Source organism: Dreissena polymorpha, chromosome 7, assembly GCF_020536995.1.
Source record: "Dreissena polymorpha isolate Duluth1 chromosome 7, UMN_Dpol_1.0, whole genome shotgun sequence".
Classification (NCBI taxonomy): Eukaryota; Metazoa; Mollusca; class Bivalvia; order Myida; family Dreissenidae; genus Dreissena; species Dreissena polymorpha.
This window is the reverse complement of record NC_068361.1, coordinates 70,115,012-70,138,135: the sequence shown is the minus strand read 5'-3', so window position 1 is coordinate 70,138,135 and position 23,124 is coordinate 70,115,012. Positions and strand designations below refer to the sequence as shown.

Genomic DNA, 23,124 nt, shown 5'->3' with positions numbered 1-23,124 from the left:
ACACACACGCCAGAGGTAAAGGGACCCAGGTCCGTCCGGACTGGCTGCAAACTGTTCAACCCCCCGAGGTTTAGATCAAGTTTTCGGGTCAATGTCCTGGTGGCCTAATTTATATACGGATACGGGTAAGAAGACAAAATCTGCGTGCATTGGTCGATAAATAACGATATATTAAAAAATCTCAAAAATGAACGCATAAATACTAAATCTAATTACAATTGTGTACACTATTGCATAAAGACAACACGTGGATTCATCAGCGATTCAATGCGTTCAGTGTGAGTAGTGTCGCTGAAATAGATACCCATGTCGCACGAACATGTTTCTGCCCGTATCCAACATTCTGTCCTTTGTGTCACTTCTGAAATACTGACAGCACGTGTGCTTTGGTGATGCGATAACAATTATTTCGCTATATAGTCGTAGATGTAAACCCGCCGTGAAACGTTATTTCGGTTAATGATCGAATATTTAAGTCACTCCTGATCACAGGTGGTTAGCGTGTGGCTAATTCACTCCTGATCACAGGTGGTTAGCGTGTGGCTAATTCACTCCTGATCACAGGTGGTTAGCGTGTGGCTAATTCACTCCTGATCACAGGTGGTTAGCGTGTGGCTAATTCACTCCTGATCACAGGTGGTTAGCGTGTGGCTAATTCACTCCTGATCACAGGTGGTTAGCGTGTGGCTATGATATTAATTAGTGAAAACATCATCTTGAATGATTAATAATCATATTATAACGAAATATTAAATTTTATAAAAAAAAATTCACTATCAAATATATATATAACAAGGTATGCAACTCAAAATCATCCCAAAACGGGGTGCATCGCTTTGAACAGCCATATCTTCATCAATTGTGCAACGCAGAAATGAATTTCCTTTCTAGAAGTGTATATGTCTTGTTATATATATATATTTGATAGTGAATTTTTTTTCAAAAAAATAATTTTTCGTTATAATATGATTATTTAACGTTCAAAATGATGTTTTCACTAATTAATATCATAGCCACACGCTTACTACCTGTGCTCCTGACGATGCCATTGTGATAAATGGATCATAGCAAAGACATATTAACAACTAAACGATAAAACTGATCTTATGTCAAGTGCGCCATAGTAGGCCCAGACCAACCTGCGCAAATTCGCAGTCTCTTCAGTAGCTACGATGTCCGCTATTACGTCACGCAGATATTCGCGATCTCATTAATAGACCGGGTATCCCCTGGCCAGACTTTGAGAATTCGCCGGCTGGTGATGGCCTACTTTGGCAAAAGAATCATTTTCGCATAATATACCCAAAAGGAGGCGAAACACTAATGTCCAACATGTATTCAATATTACACGTGACAATCAGTACTATCTATCTATCTTTACTGTCTAACTCCCCTTGCGGGTATTATTGACAGGTGCGCAGTCAGTGCAAGATAAAAGTGTTAAAAGTGAATAAGTGAGAAGATAAAAGTATGTTCGATTAATCATGCATGGTGAGGTGATTTAATGTTAAAACTGAAAGGGGACGAAAGTACGAAAGGGGACATAACTTTGCTAAATTACAGGTCGTTGTAATGGTATTTAATCAGTGACCCTTCAATAAGAACATCAATATTTCTTATCTGTGTGATTTATTTGGAATCATCATGCATGCAAATACATTTTTAAATAGCATTACGTAAACGCACAGAAATGACCAGTAGTACAGCTCGAAATACTTTACAATCATTATCAATCGTGGGGCATTAATTTTGTTGATTTTATTGGTTGACCGATCTACGAATTTAGCACAAACACGTCGGTAAATGACCGAGACAAATCCCTCTTTTTTCCTATATCAGGAACACGTGAATGAACGTGTCTACGAAACACTTTTTTTTGAACCACGAAATGTTATGCTGACGAGTATAAATAATTTTACATTATTTGGTGAATAGTCTATTTAGAAAGTGAAAACAAAACGCGTATCCAATTTCACATGAATTAATTTATTACACACCTTTCATATAATTAGCCAAAATTAGGTCTAAGTGAACAAATACTTAATTATCTTTAACAATACACGATACAGTAAAGTCCACATACACAAATCAAGTGTAGTGAAATAAGATTTTGCGCATTAAGAAAATAAAGCATAAGAAATGATTGATAATACCACACATAAAATCTATATATAATGTCTTGTCTTTGTATCTTTGCATAAAAATAGAATATTCGAATATGACCTTTGGATTCGAATATTCAGCCGATTTTCGAATAGTCGGTCCCATCCCTACTTTGAATAGTACAATACATTTTTTGATGTTCACTTAAAACAAAATGTCAACATAGGCGTTAAATAAAGAGTATACTGCATTATAAGGAAGACAAACTGTATTATACTGCATTATAAGGAAGTCAAACGGTTCGTTGTAAATGCAGGGCGGTTTTTAATTTATTTGACAACAATTTATATCATACAGTAAATAATATTGATAAAAAATAACATCTTTTTTTCAATCCACTATTTCACAAAATGACAAAGCGCGGACCTCTTATTATGTGGGAAAAAAACATGGACCATGCTCTGTGACAAGGGGGTTTAATGCATGTGTGTAAGGTGTCGTCCCAGATTAGCCTGTGACAAGGGGGTTTAATGCATGTGCGTAAAGTGTCGTCCCTGATTAGCCTGTGACAAGGGGGTTTAATGCATGTGTGTAAGGTGTCGTCCCTGATTAGCCTGTGACAAGGGGGTTTAATGCATGTGTGTAAGGTGTCGTCCCTGATTAGCCTGTGACAAGGGGATTTAATGCATGTGTGTAAGGTGTAGTCCCTGATTAGCCTGTGACAAGGGGGTTTAATGCATGTGTGTAAGGTGTCGTCCCAGATTAGCCTGTGACAAGGGGGTTTAATGCATGTGTGTAAAGTGTCGTCCCTGATTAGCCTGTGACAAGGGGGTTTAATGCATGTGTGTAAGGTGTAGTCCCTGATTAGCCTGTGACAAGGGGGTTTAATGCATGTGTGTAAGGTGTCGTCCCAGATTAGCCTGTGACAAGGGGGTTTAATGCATGTGTGTAAGGTGTCGTCCCTGATTAGCCTGTGACAAGGGGGTTTAATGCATGTGTGTAAAGTGTCGTCCCAGATTAGCCTGTGACAAGGGGGTTTAATGCATGTGTGTAAGGTGTCGTCCCTGATTAGCCTGTGACAAGGGGGTTTAATGCATGTGTGTAAAGTGTCGTCCCTGATTAGCCTGTGACAAGGGGGTTTAATGCATGTGTGTAAAGGTGTCGTCCCAGATTAGCCTGTGACAAGGGGGTTTAATGCATGTGTGTAAAGTGTCGTCCCAGATTAGCCTGTGACAAGGGGGTTTAATGCATGTGTGTAAAGTGTCGTCCCTGATTAGCCTGTGACAAGGGGGTTTAATGCATGTGTGTAAGGTGTCGTCCCTGATTAGCCTGTGACAAGGGGGTTTAATGCATGTGTGTAAAGTGTCGTCCCTGATTAGCCTGTGACAAGGGGGTTTAATGCATGTGTGTAAGGTGTCGTCCCTGATTAGCCTGTGACAAGGGGGTTTAATGCATGTGTGTAAAGTGTCGTCCCTGATTAGCCTGTGACAAGGGGGTTTAATGCATGTGTGTAAAGTGTCGTCCCTGATTAGCCTGAACATTCTGCACAGGCTAACCCCGAACCCAATTTTCCGCCTTTATTCGATTTTTGCTAAGAAGAGACACTCTTGAACGAAAAATATCATACAAGCGCACAGTGTCGTCCCTGATTAGCCTGTGCATTAAACCCCTTTTTCCACAAAGCACGACCCATATCTAATATAAACTCTATACGATGAAGAACAATAAGATAAAAGTTACAAGACGTATTATATTTCACGTAATTCTACTACCTAATATATGGAAAAAATAACAACTACACTAGAAACAAATCTCTTCCACTGTTCAAAACAATACAAACAAGATCGTCAAAAATCGTTGATATATTTGACTTTATAAAAATGAAGCAACCTTAAAAAAACTTTGTGTGAATAATTACAAGTAATTAACTATATATTTAATCTAGAAGAATTTACATACAATAAATACAAACACACTAATTGATTAAGCATACAATTAATATAATTATACAATCAAATATCAAGGTCATTGTTTTAAATGGACTTGTAAACAGATTTTTGTATTTTTGACCAATGATATTAAATTCATTCACCTACAAACTGTTACATTTGGGATAGTGTACAACAATTAACAAGTGCCATCCCTTGAGATCGATCCTGGGACCTCTCAAAGCAACATATAGCTCTCTACCACAACAACACCCATGCATTTTAGGGCCTGAGTTAGTTTAACACTATGTTGGTAATGAAAAGCATTACAGTTTTTTTTAATTCCAGTTATTGATTATCCATTTAAGAATTTATATTTTAAACATTTTTTAATTCAGAAGTGTGATTTCGCTAGTTTATATTTAGTAATTAAATTTATGTCAAAATCCATGTATTTTTTTTGAAATTGTCATTTTGCCAAACCATGAATATGTCCCTTTAATCAGATATATATTACCAACAAAGTTCTTTGTATAGAAAAAATACTTTAAAGACACACAACTCACAAAATGTGTAGCAGCACTAAAACCAGGGATGTAATTTTGAAATCACATCAGGGGACAGAAATGCTGTATATCCCGCCACCTTTCTGGTTCTGTAATGTAACCCTCTCCGCAAACACTGAACCCAAACACCTTTCTGATTTAAAAGCTCCATTAGAACAAGAAACATTTTGAGAATCACACCATACACTCAAAAAGAAGAAATCCACTGAAAGGACGGAAATAAAAGCTGTGAATATAAGTTAACATCTGCGAAAATAAGTTAACATATGCAAAAATAAGTTTACATTTGCGAAAAATCAGTTTACAGTGGCTCCAACTGTGCTCTCGCTTCTTGCGTTTTCTTCTTTTTCTTCTTCCCCGACAACTTGTCGGCCATTTCCACTTCATCGTATGTGGGGGGTAGGTCGTCGCCCGGGGGACTCGGCAGATTGTCAAGGTCAGGGATGGAGTGACCTTGAGCTTGAACTGGCGCGAGTCTCCCCGCACCGCCGAGCTTGAACGGAAGTGGAGGGATGCTCTTACCAAACGGCGTCGGTAGCGTCGATAAATCTCCTTCCCGTTTCTGCAAAATAGGTTCGCCAGGTGGGGGGTGAAATGTCGGGGTAGGGGGAGGTTGGTAACCTTCGTCATCCCCGTCTAAATTCGGCAGCGGCGTCTCCAAGATTTCGTCCCGATTTGGCGGGAATCTGGGTGCAGGAGTTTCCGGGATATCAGGAGTGGGGGCGATGTCGGCATCAACATTGGTTGACGTCACAGGTCGCAATCCTGGGGTGAATATTTCAGAACGGTCTGGTTCCGGCTCCTTGAGTCCTGCAAGACCGGAGTCGTCACTGATTGGTCGCTTCACTTGAGTTTGGTCCTGAGATTTCTTAACTGATTCAGCTTTCAGAACCAGGCTCTCTCCTACTTGTAAGGCTGCAGCCAGCTTGCTGGCTATATCTTGAACCTGTGTATGGAAATAGAAAGGTGGCAGTAGCGGGGATAATACAAGTAATTAGCTGCGCTATGGAAATAAACACACTTAACCCATATGGGTAAAGAATCGTAAAGTATCATTCCAGATTTAACAAAATTTACTGAATCTAAAGTATTTCAATCTATAAGACCATGGTTTTTGCCTGTGTAATTGCCTTCATTTTAAATTGTGATTAGCAAACATGAATTTGCATCTTGTAAGATTTAAACAGTGGGCAAACTTGTTCAGATGTACACAATCATATTGGCCGTGCTCTGTGAAAGGGTGTTTAATGCATGTGCGTAAAGTGTCGTCCCAGATAAGCCTGTGCAGTCTGCAATGGCTAATCAGGGACGACACTTTCTGCCTAAACTTGATTTTTTCTAGGAAAAGACTTTCTTTAAACGTAAAAATATCATAAAAGCTGAAAGTGTCGTCCCTGATTAGCCTGAGCAGGCTCCACAGGCTAATATGGGACGACACTTTACGCACAAGCATTAAACCCCTTTTTAACAGAGCACGGCTCATACAATTGATAATTGCTCTGGAAAAACAGGGCTTAATTCATAACACGGTCTGCGCAGGCTAAGCAGAAATGACACTTTCCATCTAAATTTAGGATTTCGACGAAAGGAGACTTCCTTTTAACAAAAAATACCATAAAAGCATACACTGTTGTCCCTGATAAGCCTGTGCAGACTTCACAGGCTAATCTGTAAAGACACTATGCAAAAATGTGATAAGCCTGATTTTCCGAGAATGCTCTTCAATTAATGACATTCCTCGAGTCTTTTCCTGTTTCCTATGTAGGCTTTTTGACATTTAAATATTTCTAACAATAAATATTTATAAAATACTAGTAGTTAATACTGTATACTTGTGTAAGCAGAAAACATTGGATCTCTTAGCGCAATAAGATTTGAAATTTTAACTTGTAAAACTTAAGTTAAGATTTCCTTCAGATGCTTTTTGAATACCAGCCCAGGAAACGTCTTACCTCTGGGTCCGTGAAAGCTTGGCTAGTTTTGTCTTTTAACGCTTTGACCTTAGACTCAAAGTTTGAAAACTGTTTCTGCGCTGCTTTCTTATCGGTTTGGTTGAAGAGGAAGACGGCATAGTTCAGCGAAATCATCGGGTCTTTTCTGCAATAAAATGCTGAGATAAATAGGCTATATGAGCTGCGTTCTAAGAAAACGGGTCTTAATGATTTTGCGTAAAGTGTCGTCCCAGATTAGCCTGTGCGGTCTGCACAGGCTAATCAGGGACGACACTTTCCACTTTCATGACATTTTTTGTTCAAATAAAGTCTCTTCTTAGCAAAAATCCAATTAAGGCGAAAAGTGACGTCCCTGATTAGCCTGTGCAGACTGCACAGGCTAATCTGGGACAACACTTTACGCACATGCATTATGCCCAGTTTTCTCAGAACACGACTCATGTAAAGACTAAAATAATCAAAATGATCACTGTACAATTATTGTTCAATATGCAATATATTATGGCAATCATTTCAATTATTCAGTTCATTGATCATTGTAACCTTGAAATTTTATAAGATAAAGTCGACCTATTAACAATTTGGTCCCTAACGTATATACTTAATTAAAAGCTTAAAATGATAGCAGTAAAGTTAACAAAAAACAAACAGTTGAAGAATCTTATACTAAAGTAAAAGCTTAAAATGATAGAAATTACAAAAAGGTAACAAAAAACACCAGTTGAAGAACTAGAGGAGCTAGTTAAAAATGTAATTAGAGACATCTGGTGAACGCTGTCTGAATGGGTATTGAAATCAGGAGCCCTGAGACCCCTAACAGATAATGGGAAATAAGCCTGGCCCTGGGAAAACGGGTCTAAAAGCCTGTGCATAAAGTACGGCCTCAGATAAACCTGTGCATCCAGACAAGCTCATCAGGAACGACACTTTCCGCTTGTAGAGAATTTGTTCTTTTCAGAAAGTCTCTTTGAGACGGCAATCCAGTCTAGATGAAAAGTGTTGTGCATAATTAGCCTGTGAAGACTGCACACAGGCTCATCTTGGACGACACTTTAGGCACATGTATTAAGCCCCCGTCTCCCAAAACACCACTCTTCCAGTCCAGATTGAAGCCTATTGTATACTCACTAGTCTAGAGTCTTGGCCTGTTCATACACCTGTTTACTACCAATACTACCAATTGCAGCCAAGTATATACTCACTGGTCTAGAGTCTGGGCCTGTTCATACGCCTGTCTACTACCAATAGTACCAATTGCAGCCTATTATATACTCACTGGTCTAGAGTCTGTGCCTGTTCATACGCCTGTCTACTACCAATACTACCGATTGCAGCCTATTATATACTCACTGGTCTAGAGTCAGCGCCTGTTCATACGCCTGTCTACTACCAATACTACCAATTGCAGCCTATTATATACTCACTGGTGTAGAGTCTGGGCCTGTTCATTCGCCTGTTTACTACCAATACTACCAATTTCAGCCTATTATATACTCATTGGTGTAGAGTCAGCGCCTGTTCATACGCCTGTTTACTACCAATACTACCAATTGCAGCCTATTATATACTCACTGGTCTAGAGTCTTGGCCTGTTCATACGCCTGTCTACTACCAATACTACCAATTGCAGTCTATTATATACTCACAGGTCTAGAGTCTGAGCCTGTTCATACACCTGTTTACTACCAATACTACCAATTGCAGCCAAGTATATACTCACTGGTCTAGAGTCTGGGCCTGTTCATAAGGCTGTCTGCTACCAATACGACCAATTGCAGCCTATTATATACTCACAGGTCTAGAGTCTGTGCCTGTTCATACGCCTGTCTTCTACCAAAACTACCAATTGTAGCCTATTATATACTCACTGGTCTAGAGTCTGTGCCTGTTCATAAGCCTGTCTGGCGTTCTCGGGGTCATCCAAATGAGACAGAGCAGCTGAAAGAAGTCAATCACATCAGAGGCCATATTAACATATTCATTTTTAAACCATTATGAACAATCTTATAATGTTTTCAAAAAACAGTGTTACAAAATGTTGATTATAAAAAATTCGCACAACACAATTTGGTTAAATGGTTAGAACAATTGAATATTGTTAAGAAGTCAATAATTTCTGATATCACCAGTGAACTTGAATATAAAATATTGTCCCTGAAAGGTTAAAAAAAATTAAAAAGAAATGTCATGTCGACAAATATAAATGATGTTAGTATCTAAATAAATCTTAAGTCTGTTTTAACAGTTCATGGCCTAAGTTGATCATTCCATTTCTTCATTTTGTTTTTTGAAAGTTAATGGAGTTCAATAAAATAGTATTGATGTTGTTTCATCATTTAAAGCTTGTTATATTTTACTATGATATTTGTTGTACACTAGGGCAATATGCAGCAATTTGATGTATAGCTTACGTTAGCATATATTGTTAAAAAAAGAATGGTCTACCATAGTTTACCATGTATAACTCGCAACCATGTCTTAAGCTCACGGTTTTTGATACAACAAGAGATGTGTTTGTCAGAAACACAATGCCCCCTATTGTGCTGCTTTGAAGCCATAAATTTGACATTGACCTTAAAGGATGACCTTGACCTTTCACTACTCAAAATGTGCAGCTCCATGAGATACACATGCATGCCAAATATCAAGTTGCTATCTTCAATATTAAAAAAATTATAACCAAACTTTAATGAAGGTTAAAGTTTTAGGAAAGAAAAATACAATGATATTTGACCTTCGACCTTGAAGGATGACCTGACCATGACTTTTCGCCACTCAAAATGTGCGGCTTCGTGAGATACACATGCATGCCAAATATGAAGTTGCTATCTTCAATATTGCAAAAGTTATCAAACTTTAACCAAGGTTAAAGTTTTGGGACAGACAGACAGACGGACGGACGGGCAGGCGGGCGGGCGGGCTGGCGGGCCGGCGGGCGGGCGGGCGGGCAGGCAGGCAGGCAGGCAGACAGACAGACAGGTCAAAAACAATATACCCCTAAGCTTTCGATCTGGGGGCATCAAAAAAAGAGAAGAGAACAACAATTCAAGCCAAGAAAACTAGTAACTTAGACCCAACATGGATTTCATTGCTATTGCGCAATCAAATAATTTGTGTTAATCAACTCACTTGCAAGAAGCATGAAGAGTTGCGCCATTTTGGGTCGTAGGTTGATGGCGGCCGACAGGAAGTGGAAGGCTGACGCGTGCTGTTGCATGGTGAGATGAACCAGACCGAGGTTGTAGAGGATCTTCCAGTCGAAGGGTGCCAGGTAGTTGGCGCGCTTCAAACAGCTGATAGCCTGCGCCAATAACACTTCATTTTATTTTATTTTGTTTAGTCCATGTTTTGCCACAACATGGAGTGCTAATGTTTCGTGCCTTGTGTGCTCCTACTTTAAACCAAGGTATGATCACTGTGATTACCTGTATGTAACATTTTATACAAGTAAATCTTTTTAATCAGATGTACAGATACACAATTTAAAGGCTGCAGGAATATGGATACTATTAAAAAAACATCATACAGTAGAACTAAGTTTGTGTCCTGTTGCTACGTTCATATTGGGAAAGTAATGGTCCATGAGAAAAATAAATCTGTTACAAGGCATATTATTGCAAAATGTGATACAGGCCAGTACATTATACTCTTTGGGCCACACTACAGGAAAACTGGGCTTAATGCAAGTTTGCACAGGTTCATCAGGGACGACACTTAAGGCATTAAATAGATTTTTGATAAGAAAAGGCTTCATTAAAATGAATTATACCATACAAGCAGAACAAAATGTCCATGCACAGGATAATCTGGGAGGACACTTTTCACAGAGCACAACTAATGTTTATGCAAATTAATATCAGTATGATATCTTCAGAAATATGTTTCTTATCAATCAAAAAGTCTTTCATAAATAATTTTACAAAATTTAAAAATTATTAACGCACAGCCACATATTTCTTTTTCCCAAAAAAGCACATCCCAATGTTGTTCCACAGCGGCGGACTCTCAGGGGATGCAACTGCAGCAATTCGGTACTTGGTGAGGGCAACATCAAAGTCACCGTGACCTTGCATCATACTCCCGGCTGCCATGATGGCCTTGACGTGCATCGGGTCATAGGTCATGGCGTTACCGAGACATTCAAACGCCTTCTGGTACTGACCAACCTATTTTAAAAAAGCAACGTCACTGACAATACAGGGTTTTATTAGAATGATAAGAACATTATTTTATGGAGTATAAGAAGCAACTTTTTTACCAGACAAAAGTTATCTCTGTCTCATATTTCTGTGCGTCTTATATATGGACAAAAAAACTTTAAGTCAGAATTTCATTTCTTTTTAGTCAACCTTCACAAAAAGTCTAATGAGATGAATGAAGGAAGGTAGGAGCGAACAAACTTACAAATGAATGGACAATCAAACTAACGAATAAAAAGACAAATAAATAAGTAAACAAGAGCACCGCATAATGGGTGCCACGCTCGACCTAGTGACCCAAAAATGGGTGTGGCGTGTAGAACTCATCAAGGTGCATCTACATATGACGTTTCAAAGTTGTAGGTGGAAGGACTTTGATTTTAGAGCCAAAGTTAAAAACCTTTACAAACCTTGACACAGACGGCGGACACGACGAGCTGGCTATGTCAATGCCTCGGGTTTTCTCCGAAAACAGCCGAGCTAATAAGAGATTGAATGGACAAACAAACGAATGAACAAATAAATAGGTAATGAATACTGTTCATGCTGTCTGACCTGCATGTACAGCAGCCCCAATGTAGTCAGCATGTCGGGATTCTCTGGAGAAAATCTACAAACACACAAACATTTTGTACATTTCACATATTCATTTTGTACACTTCACACATTCATTTTGTACATTTCACACATTCAGTTTGTACATTTCACATATTTATTGTGTACATTTCAAACATTCATTTCTCACATTTCCCATTCATTTTGTACATTTTACACATTCATTTTGTACATTTCACACATTCATTTTGTATATTTCACACATTCATTTTGTACATTTCACACATTCATTTTGTACATTTCACACATTCATTTTGTACATTTCACACATTCATTTTGTTCATTTCAGACATTCATTTAATACATTTCACACATTCATTTTGTACATTTCACATATTCATTTCATACTTTTCACACATTCATTGCGTACATTTCAAACATTCATTTTGTACATCTCACACATTCATTTTGTACATTTTACACATTTATTTCTCACATTCATTTTGTACATTTCACACATTCATATTGTACATTTAACACATTCATTTTGTACATTTCACAAATTCATTGTGTAAATTTCACACATGCATTGTGTAAATTTCACACATTCATTGTGTAAATTGCAGACATTCATTGTGTTAATTTCACACATTCATTTTGTTCATTTCAGACATTCATTTCTCACATTCATATTGTACATTTTACACATTTATTGTGAAAATTTCACACATTCACTTTTGTTGACTAATTTTATACCCACAATGTATTGATAGACCCTACGACCTTATTACCTACTTGACTTTTTAAATGCTATTTAAGCATTATATATTTTTGTTAAACAAGCAGGCAATATTTTGTGATGTTTCCTGGTTTTGATATTTTATGTTGCTCTAGTCAATATTCACATGCACAGAGCATTGCGCAATGTAACATTTTGGTAAATCTTAATAAAATATTGTCTATTTTACACTTAACAGATTACAAACATATCCATGGCATCCTTTGAAATAGTAACAGGCAATTATTTCATGAAATACATGCAGTTACTGTAAATTTATTAACCCTGTATGTAATGACCGAAGGTAAAAAGTCTGACAAAATAATTACCTCAATTTTCCTGGATTGCATGCATTTCTGTCTTCTTAAAGACAACAAAAATGAAGAGATTTTGGAAAAACATCAACAATTTATACCCTTCTCATACTTACTCGACAGCTTGTTTGTAGATCTCAATAGCCCCCGCTATGTCACCTTTGATCAGGAAAATCTTGCCAAGCATTACATAGGAGATTTCATGGCGCTTGAAACCAATGGCTTTCTGAAGACATTCCTTGGCCTAGGAAATAAAACATAGGTCATTTCATGGCGCTTGAAACTTATGACTTTCTGAAGACATTCCTTGGCCTAGGAAATAAAACATAGGAGATACATGGCACTTGAAACTTATGGCTTTCTGAAGACATTCCTTGGCCTAGGAAATAAAACAAAGGTCATTTCATGGCGCTTGAAACTTATGGCTTTCTGAAGAAATTCCTTGGCCTAGGAAATAAAACATAGGTCATTTCATGGCGCTTGAAACTTATGGCTTGCTGAAGACATTCCTTGGCCTAGGAAATAAAACATAGGAGATTTCATGGCGGTCGAAACTTATGGCTTTCTGAAGACATTCCTTGGCCTAGATAATAAAACATAGGTGATTTCATGGCGCTTGAAACTTATGGTTTTCTGAAGACATTCCTTGGCCTAGGAAATAAAACATAGGTGATTTCTTGGCGCTTGAAACTTATGGCTTTCTGAAGACATTCCTTGGCCTAGGAAATAAAACATAGGAGATTTCATGGCGCTTGAAACTTATGGCTTTCTGAAGACATTCCTTGGCCTAGGAAATAAAACATAGGAAATTTCATGGCGCTTGAAACTTATGGCTTTCTGGAGAAATTCCTTGGTCTAGGAAATAAAAAATAGGAGATTTCATGGCGCTTGAAACCAATGGCTTTCTGAAGACATTCCTTGGCCTAGGAAACAAGAAACCGTCGGAGACGGGTGATGCTCCCCAAAGTCTTTTTTTGTCACATTATTTTACTATATATTCAGATAAAAGGAAACGTCTTGAGGGGCATAACTTTGGACAAAATAATACAATGAATGGTTTAGCAACTTAAAAAATTTCAAAGGGCCATAACTCTCTAAATAAATCATCTAACCAGAACCCACAAATAACATGCACATCTCCTCAAGGTAATTAAGCTTCCCATAAAGCTTCATTGAATTCCAGTCAGTAGTTGGGGGGACAAGAATTGCACAATATGTACAATTAATTGAAAATTTCAAAGGGCCATAACTCTGTGAAAAATCATCCGTCCAGAACTGGCTGATAATATGCACATCTCCTCTTGGTAGTGAAGCTTCCCATAAAGTTTAATTGAATTCCGATCATTAATTGCTGAGAAATAGCCCGGACAAAAATTGTGCACTGACGGACGGACAAACACACAGACAGACAAAGCGGCGACTATATGCTCCCCCCCAATTTTTTTTGGGGGAGCATAATAAGCAAGCATAGAGAAAGAATAATTATAAGTTGGCCTAGGAAATAAACAGGGGCAGAGGGAAAAAACATTTAAAATGTAATTGTATTTACTTTAAAAAAAAACTGTGAATAAATGAATTACAAAATTGAATCCATATTTCCATACTTAATCTTGATTACCTTGTCCATTTCACGCAAGTACATGTGACATACTCCTTTATTGTGGCAAATTTCCTGAAAACAAGACAAAAATACATGTACTCATACTAGAACACTTACAGACTTCTAATGCAAAACTTTCAAACTTGAATATCTATTCTATGAGTAAAAAATTTTATGTGATCATTTGACTGCATTCTGAGCAAGCTCTCGATCAAATCAATCATTCTTGACGATCGGACACTTTAGCACGTGGGGTATGTATGGTTTCATCTGTTTGCACGTGGAAATAAGTAAACACAATATCATTATAAATGTATTGCAATTTCATCATTAAATAATGTGGGTCTAATACATTGTGATTGTGCATTAATATCTAAACTTATACATACATATAATGTAATACAAATGTATTAATACATTTACATATAATTCATTCCAAAATGTTACATGATTCATGTACACATATAAATACAAATTTTACAGGACTGTTGGTCTGCCTTTATTTTTATCAATCAAAAGGAGGGGATAGAAATTTACCTAAAATTTCTTTAATTATGTCATTTTTGAAATTTAAGATATGAAACAACTGTGTTGAGTGTTGACATCCATTCACACCTCTACCCCAAAACAGACATTGGGTTAGGCTTTGGGGTTACACATTAACCCTTCCCACTCAGAAGCAAAGTGAAAATGGCTATGTGCAAACAGCATAAAACCAGAACAGCATGCCTGAGTAACTCACAGTCTGTTCAGGTTGTATGCTGTTTGCTACTCATCAGTATCTTAGGGTTGGAAATGAAACCTTGCAAACTTTACTATATTAAGAAAGGACTTAAATTTTAATTTCATTTTCTAAAGGACTTCAAAAGCATTAAAGTGCGTTTCTGAAGGGTAACGGGTTTATTGACCACTTACCCAATCATTGACACTAAGTTTCTCTGCCTCATTGTAGACGTCAATGGCTGCCTTGTGCCGCGCCAACAGAAACCTGACAACATAGGAAAGGTGTTACTGTCGAGAGAAGAAGTCCGCTAATAAATAGTACAATTAGTAATTGCATGCATTGTAATATTTTTTCTGTATTTTCATGGGACCAGTTATGCATTAACAAGCCAATGGGGGTTTACTCCTGCACACTCACAGGAAATTATGTCTGAAGTAGTAGTCTATTATATCTTGCCATATTATAATAAATTTTAAGGCATTTGCAGTGATGAATACAACAAAAAAAGTGAGCTAACTCCGGTGATGAATACAACAAAACAAGGGAGCTAACTCAAGTGATGAATACAACAAAAAAGGGAGCTAACTCCAGTGATGAATACAACAAAACAAGGGAGCTAACTCCAGTGATGAATACAACAAAACAAGGGAGCTAACTCCAGTGATGAATACAACAAAACAAGGGAGCTAACTCCAGCATACTTACAGGGTATGATGATTTGAGTACTAATATGCCATATCTTGTCACTATTATTATACCTTTTTCATTATTAAAACTGTGGGATACAACAGAGGGAGTTAACTCATGCATGCAGCAAGACAAGAGAGCTCACTCCTACTCACAGGGATCGGGCCACTTGTTTGAGGTTGTCCCCGCTGGACGTGTTGAGCAGAGCACAGGTCTGGAACAACTCCAAAGACTCCTGTATCTTGCCCTCCATACGCAGTATCAAAGCTGCAGGTAATACAAACACAGAGTTAAAGGTAATAAAACACAGAGCTGAAGGTAGTAACAAACACAGAGCTGAAGGAAATAACAAAAACAGAGCTGAAGGTTATAACACATGGCTTTTTTTCTTGATTTTGTGAAGCTGTCCTGGCCCACTCACTTTGTGAAAAAATGAGTCGCAAACTTCTGAAAATTGAGAAAACAATGAGTCGGGAACTTGTACAAATTATGAAATTCAGTTTGTTAAGAATATGTGTAGTAAATGAATGTTTAATACTTGCATCATATAAAAATATATTTAAACAAGACTATTGTCAAGCAATATAAGTCCCCTACCGGCTCCACCATTGTCAGAAATTCCATCATTTTTAGATTTAAAAAAAATATATTTGTTGCCATAGCAACCAGAATTTTGGACGTAGGAACACAATGAAATGACATGCATAATGTCCGAATTGCCATCTATCCATGTTTCAAGTTTCATTAAAAAATATCAAGAACTCTAAAATTATCGCAGGATCCAGAAAACCACCATTTCAGCAGTATTTCTAGTCTATTTGTTGCCATAGCAACCAGATTTTTGGACGTAGGAACGAAATGAAATGACGTGCTGAATGTCCATATTAACATCTATCCATGTTCCAAGTTCCATGAAAAAATATTAAGAACTTTTAAAGTTATCCCAGGATCCAGAAAAGTGTGACAGACAGACAGGCAGACTGACAGGCAGACTGACTGACAGACAGAGCGCAAACCATAAGTCCCCTTCGGTGAAACCGGTAGAGGACTAATAATGCATTAAAATCATATTTGTATTGCCTTGACACTTTCTTTCAACAAATAACCCCTTACATTTAGATCAACAACATGACTTGTAAACTCTATCTAAAACCATAGAAAAGCCTAACCCCTGTCAATATCTTGAAATGCCTATGTAAAATATTAAATCAAATTGTAATTTTGAACTGTGAAATGGCCATTTTTGACAGTTTTAAGTCCAAAACATCAGTTTTTCCCCTGTAAAAATGGCCGCATTTTTAAGTATAATGTGGCCTTGCTAGATTTGTGAAACTTCAGTGTGGAAATTGTGAAATGGCCGTCCATGGCAATTCTCAAAGAAGGAAAAAAAGCCCTGTTACATACACAGAGCTGAAGGTAATAGCAAACTCAGAGCTGAAGGTAATAACAAACACAGAGCAGAAGGTAATAACAAACACAGAGCTGAAGGTAATTACAAACACAGAGCTGAAGTTAATATCAAACACAGAGCAAAAGGTAGTAAAACACACTGACTGTTCTAGTCACTGAATTACAAATTAATTTCTGAAACAAGTTTCAGTAGTATATTAAGAAATACATCCCTAGTTCTTTCTACTTGGTGTTTTAATTAATTTGATTTTCATTCAGTTATTTTTCAAATTTGATATTTTCAGGTATATTTTTATTTGCTAATTAATATATATGCAATTGTCAATTAAAATACACATGTTAATGCATATTCATCACTTCTCAAAGGTTCCCAAACCTAAGCGTACCTTGCACATAGACAGCATATTCACACATGCCCCCGGACTCCGCCAGCTGCTCCTTAATGATGTTCTTACACTGCTCGTACTCCTTGCGGACATAGTGGAGATGGATCAGCCAGTTACGACGTTCAAAGATCGGGATGTCAGGTGCTGGAAGATTTATGGTGACAAATATTTGGACACATTTAGATTTCTGATTTTTTTAAATAAACATTTTTAGACAAATGTTGGATCCACTTCCCCTTTTGATAAGATCAGACTAGCTGTAGAAATATCTAAGTTATTTTAGCCTCTTCTATAATGCCAAATTTTAAGGTGTGATGCACACCTTGGACAGTATTGATGAGGTTCTTCACCCTTGCAAAAATGGTGGTAACTTATTTTCCAGAGTCTTGATAATCTTTTTATAATAACTAAAATAAATATTCTATTATGTCTTCATTAAAATAAGACTAATAAATTAATGAGCCACTTAATAAATACACAATCTTATTTTTGAAGAGAAAATTCAACATGGTATTTAATTAGTTAAGTCGGTATGCCCTTATAAATCTGACATCATTTTAAATATTTTTTATCTTTGAACTGTTTTTATACAGAGTCAGACTATTAGCAAAATTACTGTACAATTATTTATGTTCATTGGCATAAGATTTCATGGACCTGAACCAGTGTTTTTTTAATTCAAAGTCCAGCCAGGTGACCAGCCCTATTTCCAATATTAAAACAAGGGCTGTTTGTAAAACAGGCATGCCCCCATATGGGCTCTTCGTTGAAGTGATGCCATCGTGTGAATATGTTTTTGCCACTGTGACCTTGACCTTTGATATAAAAACCTGAAAATCAATAGGGGTCATCTGCCAGTCATTATCAATCTACCTATGAAGTTTCATGATCCTAGGCATAAGCGTTCTTGAATTATCATCTGGAAACCATTTTACCATTTCGGGTCACCATGACCTTGACCTAGTGACCTGAAAATCAATAGGGGTCATCTGCATGTCTTGATCAATCTACCTATAAAGTTTCATGATCCTAGGCATAAGCGTTCTTGAGTTATCATCCGGAAACCATTTTACTATTTCGGGTCACCATGACCTTGACCTTTGACCTAGTGACCTCAAAATCAATAGGCGTCATCTGCGAGTCATGATCAATGTAAGGTACCCCCCCTCCCCAATTTTTTTTTTTAATCTCAATATTTTGTCATCTCCCTAAATATATATAAGTTCAACCTTAATAATTTTATTACTAAAAACACTTTGATTCTCAATGTCGAAGCATTGTTTAGCAAAACAACAAAAACACAAATTTCCCAATTTTAGCTAAAACGCAGCAATTTTTTCCAATCCAAAGGGACCCACCACATTCCCAAAATGGTGAAAAAAATCACTGCATTTCATTTGTGGATTTCGGATTTTTGAGAAGACAAGAAAAATTCTAGTAAGTCATTTTTTAATGTGTTTGTGTTAATTCTTAGATTGGTCAATGCACAAAATCAACAACAAAATATGTCCACATAATAATAATGAGTGTACAGTATTTTAAAGATAAGGAAAATTTTCCTTCATTTATGGTTAAATTAGAACATTTTTGTCATGGTTGCCCATCCTCATTATTCTCATAGAACTTCACCATCAGTCTAACATTTAATAAATTTACATTTAAGCCGATGCAAATAAGAAAGAAGAAGAAGGCCAATTCTAGTGGCTATAAACTTCAGTGTTCTATTTCACCATTTTGTGAATGGCTCCAGAGCCAATTTGGATTGAAAAAAATGGGAAATTAGTGTTTGTTTTTTGTTTCGCTTACAACTTCTTTAAATTGATAATAAGTATTTTCAATTTTATACTTACTAAGGCTCAAATTATAGAGCTGAACAGAGAGATGAACTTAATGTTGCGAATATAACCCCCACCTCCACAATATATATAATTATAAATTAATAAAGTCAATACATTTTGTGTTGTTGTTGGAAACCTTCAATTGGGAATTTTAGGTTGTAATTTGCGATAAATATATACTTTTTAAAATTGTGAATGAGGTCGGCCCCATATCTGCCACAAAAAAACTCACTGTGCTTAATGTTTCAATTATGCCAGTTAAAACTACTGTAAGACAATATGGAGTAGCACAGAACCCCATCCAAGTTCACACATAATGTCTTTAAATGCCCATGTAATAACAGTAAATAGTAAATAGTAAAATGAAGAATGAATAATACATTAAATAAAAAATTTTTGAATGTAATTCTTTTGTGTTATTTTCAAATTTTGTAACAAAAAAAAAATCAAAACAAACTGAACAGAATTGAACAACGTATTTTAAACTGAACATTAAACACTTAAAGGTTTGAAGGCAGGTACTCATTGTTAGCGGCTATGACAGTTGTAAATAAAAAAGAGAAATTAAAAATTTGAGCAAATCCTCAATCAAAAGAGTATTTAAAAAAAATAGTCAAGTTTTTAGAGAATAAATACAAGTTAGAAAATTGAATGAGTTCAAGTACAAAATAGTAGTGTTGGATATTTGAGCAAATCAATCAAAAGATGCTTATTTTGTAATAGTCAAGTTTTCAGACAATGAATGGAATTTAGCAAGTTCAATTACTTATAATAATATAACTGACCTGTCTAAGATTAAGAGGTACAAAAGAATCATCCAATGATACAGCACTCAGACGAGTTTTATCAGATTTTTCAAAAAAAAAAATTGTGTAAAGACGTATATTAATCAAATTGGCAATTATTGGCCCTAAGTTTACACATATTCATTTTCATTGAAAGCCTACAGCTTATTGAAATGCTCTCGAGACATTTTCTGGGTAGAACCAGTACTTGGTGTCTTTGGGCGAGATCTTTAGAACTCTCCTGCTATGGGGATCAAATACTGTGAAACCATTATTATTCGTCCGACATTAATTTTCGCCTTTTTCATCCTTTAACCGATGGACGAATTCAAGATCCTAACGAACAATCATGTCCCATATTTGAAACAAATAAGACTGAGTTACCGTAGGCATGAGGCATTTAAATCCAGCGTAATCCACGCATATACACAGGGCTCGAAATTAACACTCGCACACTCGCAAAATGCGAGAAAAAAAGATTGCAAGGTAAGTTATAAGCCACTAGTATTTTTTGCAAATAAAGAAATAGTGAAAAAAAACGAGTTATATTGCTATATGCGTTCGAAGGCGTGAACGCTAAACCGTAGGTCAATTTTTTGAACGTCCGAATACCCATATGCGGAAGCGCGCACCTTTTTTGTTGACTGGTATACTTATAATACAGATACCCAGATGGTATTGATACAAAGAACATGAAACAGTCGACTATTCACACTCAAGTTAAATCCGGTTTTGACACAAAGGGGTGTTCATTATACAGTGTACTGACAACTGACATTTCCTGTAAAACGCGAATGCAATAAGGCTGTATCGAATGCGTCGACTTCGTTTAGGTATAATAGTGTTGATTAGCGCTAATTGTTAACAACTTTATTACCCATTGTGTGTATTGTGTTTTTCAAGGGTGTTGCAGATTAAACAGCCTACATGCGGCGAATCCAGATTAAAGACAATACTATTAAACGCAATTAAAATATGACGATGTGTGATCAACACCTGACTGAAATATATTCTGCGCTTTGTTACAAATTAATAAAAACATTTTGATTTGTGTTTGGTTGTTTGGTTTTAACTGCAGACAAATTACTGATCTTAAAATGATCAAATATTTACGATGCAAAACACTTGAAACTTTAATGAAATATGACCTAAATAATTTGCTTACGCTAATTATAACCCATAATGTTCGCACCTTCTCTAATTGGCGCCGATAAAGGTTCTTCTTCTTCTTCAATATTTTTTATTGAGTGCACCGGGATTGTCTAAAAGGTAAGATTGTTATCAGTTTGACCGTGATAGTAATGGAAAAAGACTAATTGGCAATTGGCTTCGTTGTTTAAAACCCTCGTTAACGATTATTCAGTCCCACTTATCCGCTAATCATAACAAAGAACGTGTCAGTGACATAAAATAATAAGGGACAGTTACTATCACCTAAAATAACAGACTTGTTAATTGGCATATGCCAAACAAGGCCCACCTCCTGCAAGTGACTACCAAGTGTCACCCCTCTTTCCCCAACACGTTTTTTTCGCAACCGCGTATTACATGTATTACAAACAAATCGGACGCTTTTGTGTTGTTTTTTTCAAAACCAGAAATGGGCGAATTTAAGAGCGGACGAAATAGTCATTTTTATGAAAAGGGCGAAATTTTGTGCCGATGAAAATAAATGGTTTTACAGTATATGACCTCCCAGCTGATAGGCTGACACCATATCCTATACGCCATAGCCACCTTCCTTATATCCCTGTCTCTAAATACAAGCCCTTAAACCTGCATACCTTTCCTTGGTTTTGCCCTGGACTGGACAGGAACATCAGGGACTGAGGGCACAGCCCCAGGCCCCTCTTTGCCAGAGGGCGTGTCCACAGAAATGACAGTCTGACCCTCCTGAAAAAACAATCAGCCTCTATTTGGTTGTCGAATGAAACGTGAGGACAGTAGGAGCTATTGGATAATATTGGGTCATTCATGCACAGATGTTGTATAATTTGAATACACATTTAATATCGCCGTCTGCCTCCAAAATAGCGACCAGTCGGAAAGTCGTATAAAGAGATAAGCAAATGAAACAAAAACGTGACAATACCCGTCAATAAATATTTCTAAGCTGACCACTTTTTATCTTTCTTCCTTATATTTACCGATCTGAATTAAAGAGTGATAATTAAATAATTAGTTATATGGTGATAATATTACACATCTCTGCCGAATTGAATTGAACGGTGACAATTAATTAATTTGTTTTTTACTCCCAAACTATCCTGAACGACAGCAGCGTATTTTAATTAAAGGGATACGAGAAAAAAATGAGCGGTTTAATTGTATTTAAAGTCTAATTAATCGCATATGCATATGTCAAATAAATAGGCGACTCAAATAAATACCGGTACGCGTTTTGTTCATTGCTATTCTAGATATCCTTGAAAGTGCATTCAATAAAATGATCCAAAAAACCGAAAAGGATAAAAACGGAAAGGAAAGTAACAAAAAAAATTCAGTTGGGCCGATTTTAGTGGGTCGGTCAGGTTATGCCAAACGAAAGAATTTTTAAGGATGGCCTCGCCGACTCAAAATAAATCTTATCTTTTACTCTTGTTACTTAAGAATCTAGTTTAAGGTATTTTCGGTTAAATCATAGCATATTCATACAACGTTCCATCTCCTTGTGACTCAATTCAATAAAAAGAAACATAGGTACGAACTGTTTCAGGTACGACTTGTTCTGTATCAACTAATTGCAGCTAATTAACTCGGTTAAGTTATTCGGTTAACATGTGTTTCCATGATCTATCTTAAATGCACAATATTCTTAGCATGGTACGTGTCAATTATACCTCATCCAACTCGTCTTTATCTGGAATTGGTGGTGCTTTTTCTAATCCTGCCATATCGGAAGTAACCAATGTAAATATTCCCGGACCGCAGAAACGGTATTTCTTGTTTTTTCATTGGATGAAATTATTTCGGCTTTTCCGCAGTATAAGGTTAAACTCCACTTAAAATTCGATTAGCTATCCCATACGCAAAGTCAGATATATCGCTGTAAATTCTTGAATGAAAGGAAGGCACTTGATAATTCTTTTCTTGACAGCTAGTTTAAGGGCGATAGTTTGATGCTCTGAGGTGACCAGGTCCTAATCTCGTGTGCAGGAGGACCCAGTGTACTTAAATACACACGAACTAGTCCAAATTGTTGACGCTCTCAAATATTAAGCTACTTTTTTATGGGTAATATTTGGAGCATTTAGCCCATATAAAAAGTATCTCTAAATTCTTTGCGCGTCTTATAAATA

General features: G+C 36.7%; 2 protein-coding genes across 33 annotated transcripts; both read right to left on the bottom strand.

Moving 5' to 3' along the window:
• Nucleotides 1-1,967: 1,967 nt before the first annotated feature.
• On the bottom strand, nucleotides 1,968-4,865 carry LOC127837747 (uncharacterized). 32 transcript variants are annotated; one of them, XM_052365097.1, is made up of 4 exons: nucleotides 3,314-4,864; nucleotides 3,006-3,261; nucleotides 2,853-2,954; nucleotides 1,968-2,750 (listed from the first exon to the last, which is right to left on the bottom strand). In XM_052365097.1, the coding sequence occupies exons 1-4, from the start codon at nucleotides 3,642-3,644 to the stop codon at nucleotides 2,507-2,509; spliced, it is 933 nt and encodes a 310-aa protein (XP_052221057.1). In that variant the 5' UTR covers nucleotides 3,645-4,864; the 3' UTR covers nucleotides 1,968-2,506. The 32 variants fall into 32 exon arrangements, with proteins under 32 accessions (XP_052221057.1, XP_052221054.1, XP_052221055.1 ...); XM_052365094.1 differs by having other exon boundaries at nucleotides 2,802-2,903; XM_052365095.1 differs by lacking the exon at nucleotides 2,853-2,954 and adding an exon at nucleotides 2,955-3,005 and having other exon boundaries at nucleotides 1,968-2,852; nucleotides 3,057-3,261.
• Nucleotides 1,968-22,770, bottom strand: LOC127837746 (Bardet-Biedl syndrome 4 protein homolog). The gene is made up of 13 exons (XM_052365062.1): nucleotides 22,666-22,770; nucleotides 21,610-21,718; nucleotides 17,203-17,346; nucleotides 15,562-15,673; nucleotides 14,911-14,983; nucleotides 14,014-14,067; nucleotides 12,512-12,639; nucleotides 11,304-11,358; nucleotides 10,494-10,715; nucleotides 9,679-9,850; nucleotides 8,418-8,487; nucleotides 6,550-6,694; nucleotides 1,968-5,543 (listed from the first exon to the last, which is right to left on the bottom strand). The coding sequence occupies exons 1-13, from the start codon at nucleotides 22,717-22,719 to the stop codon at nucleotides 4,899-4,901; spliced, it is 1,983 nt and encodes a 660-aa protein (XP_052221022.1). The 5' UTR covers nucleotides 22,720-22,770; the 3' UTR covers nucleotides 1,968-4,898.
• Nucleotides 22,771-23,124: the final 354 nt, after the last annotated feature.

Excerpts from the sequence above, each read along its gene's own strand:
- LOC127837747 (XM_052365064.1), bottom strand. The coding sequence starts at position 3,644 with ATGTTCAGGCTAATCAGGGACGACACTTTACACACATGCATTAAACCC. Across the intron at positions 3,210-3,261 it reads AGGCTAATCTGGGACGACAC|TTTACACACATGCATTAAAC; the intron begins CTTTACACACAT and ends CAGGGACGACAC.
- LOC127837746 (XM_052365062.1), bottom strand. The coding sequence starts at position 22,719 with ATGGCAGGATTAGAAAAAGCACCACCAATTCCAGATAAAGACGAGTTG. Across the intron at positions 17,347-21,609 it reads CAGGGCAAAACCAAGGAAAG|CACCTGACATCCCGATCTTT; the intron begins GTATGCAGGTTT and ends TAAATCTTCCAG. Across the intron at positions 10,716-11,303 it reads TGGGGCTGCTGTACATGCAG|GTTGGTCAGTACCAGAAGGC; the intron begins GTCAGACAGCAT and ends TTTTTAAAATAG.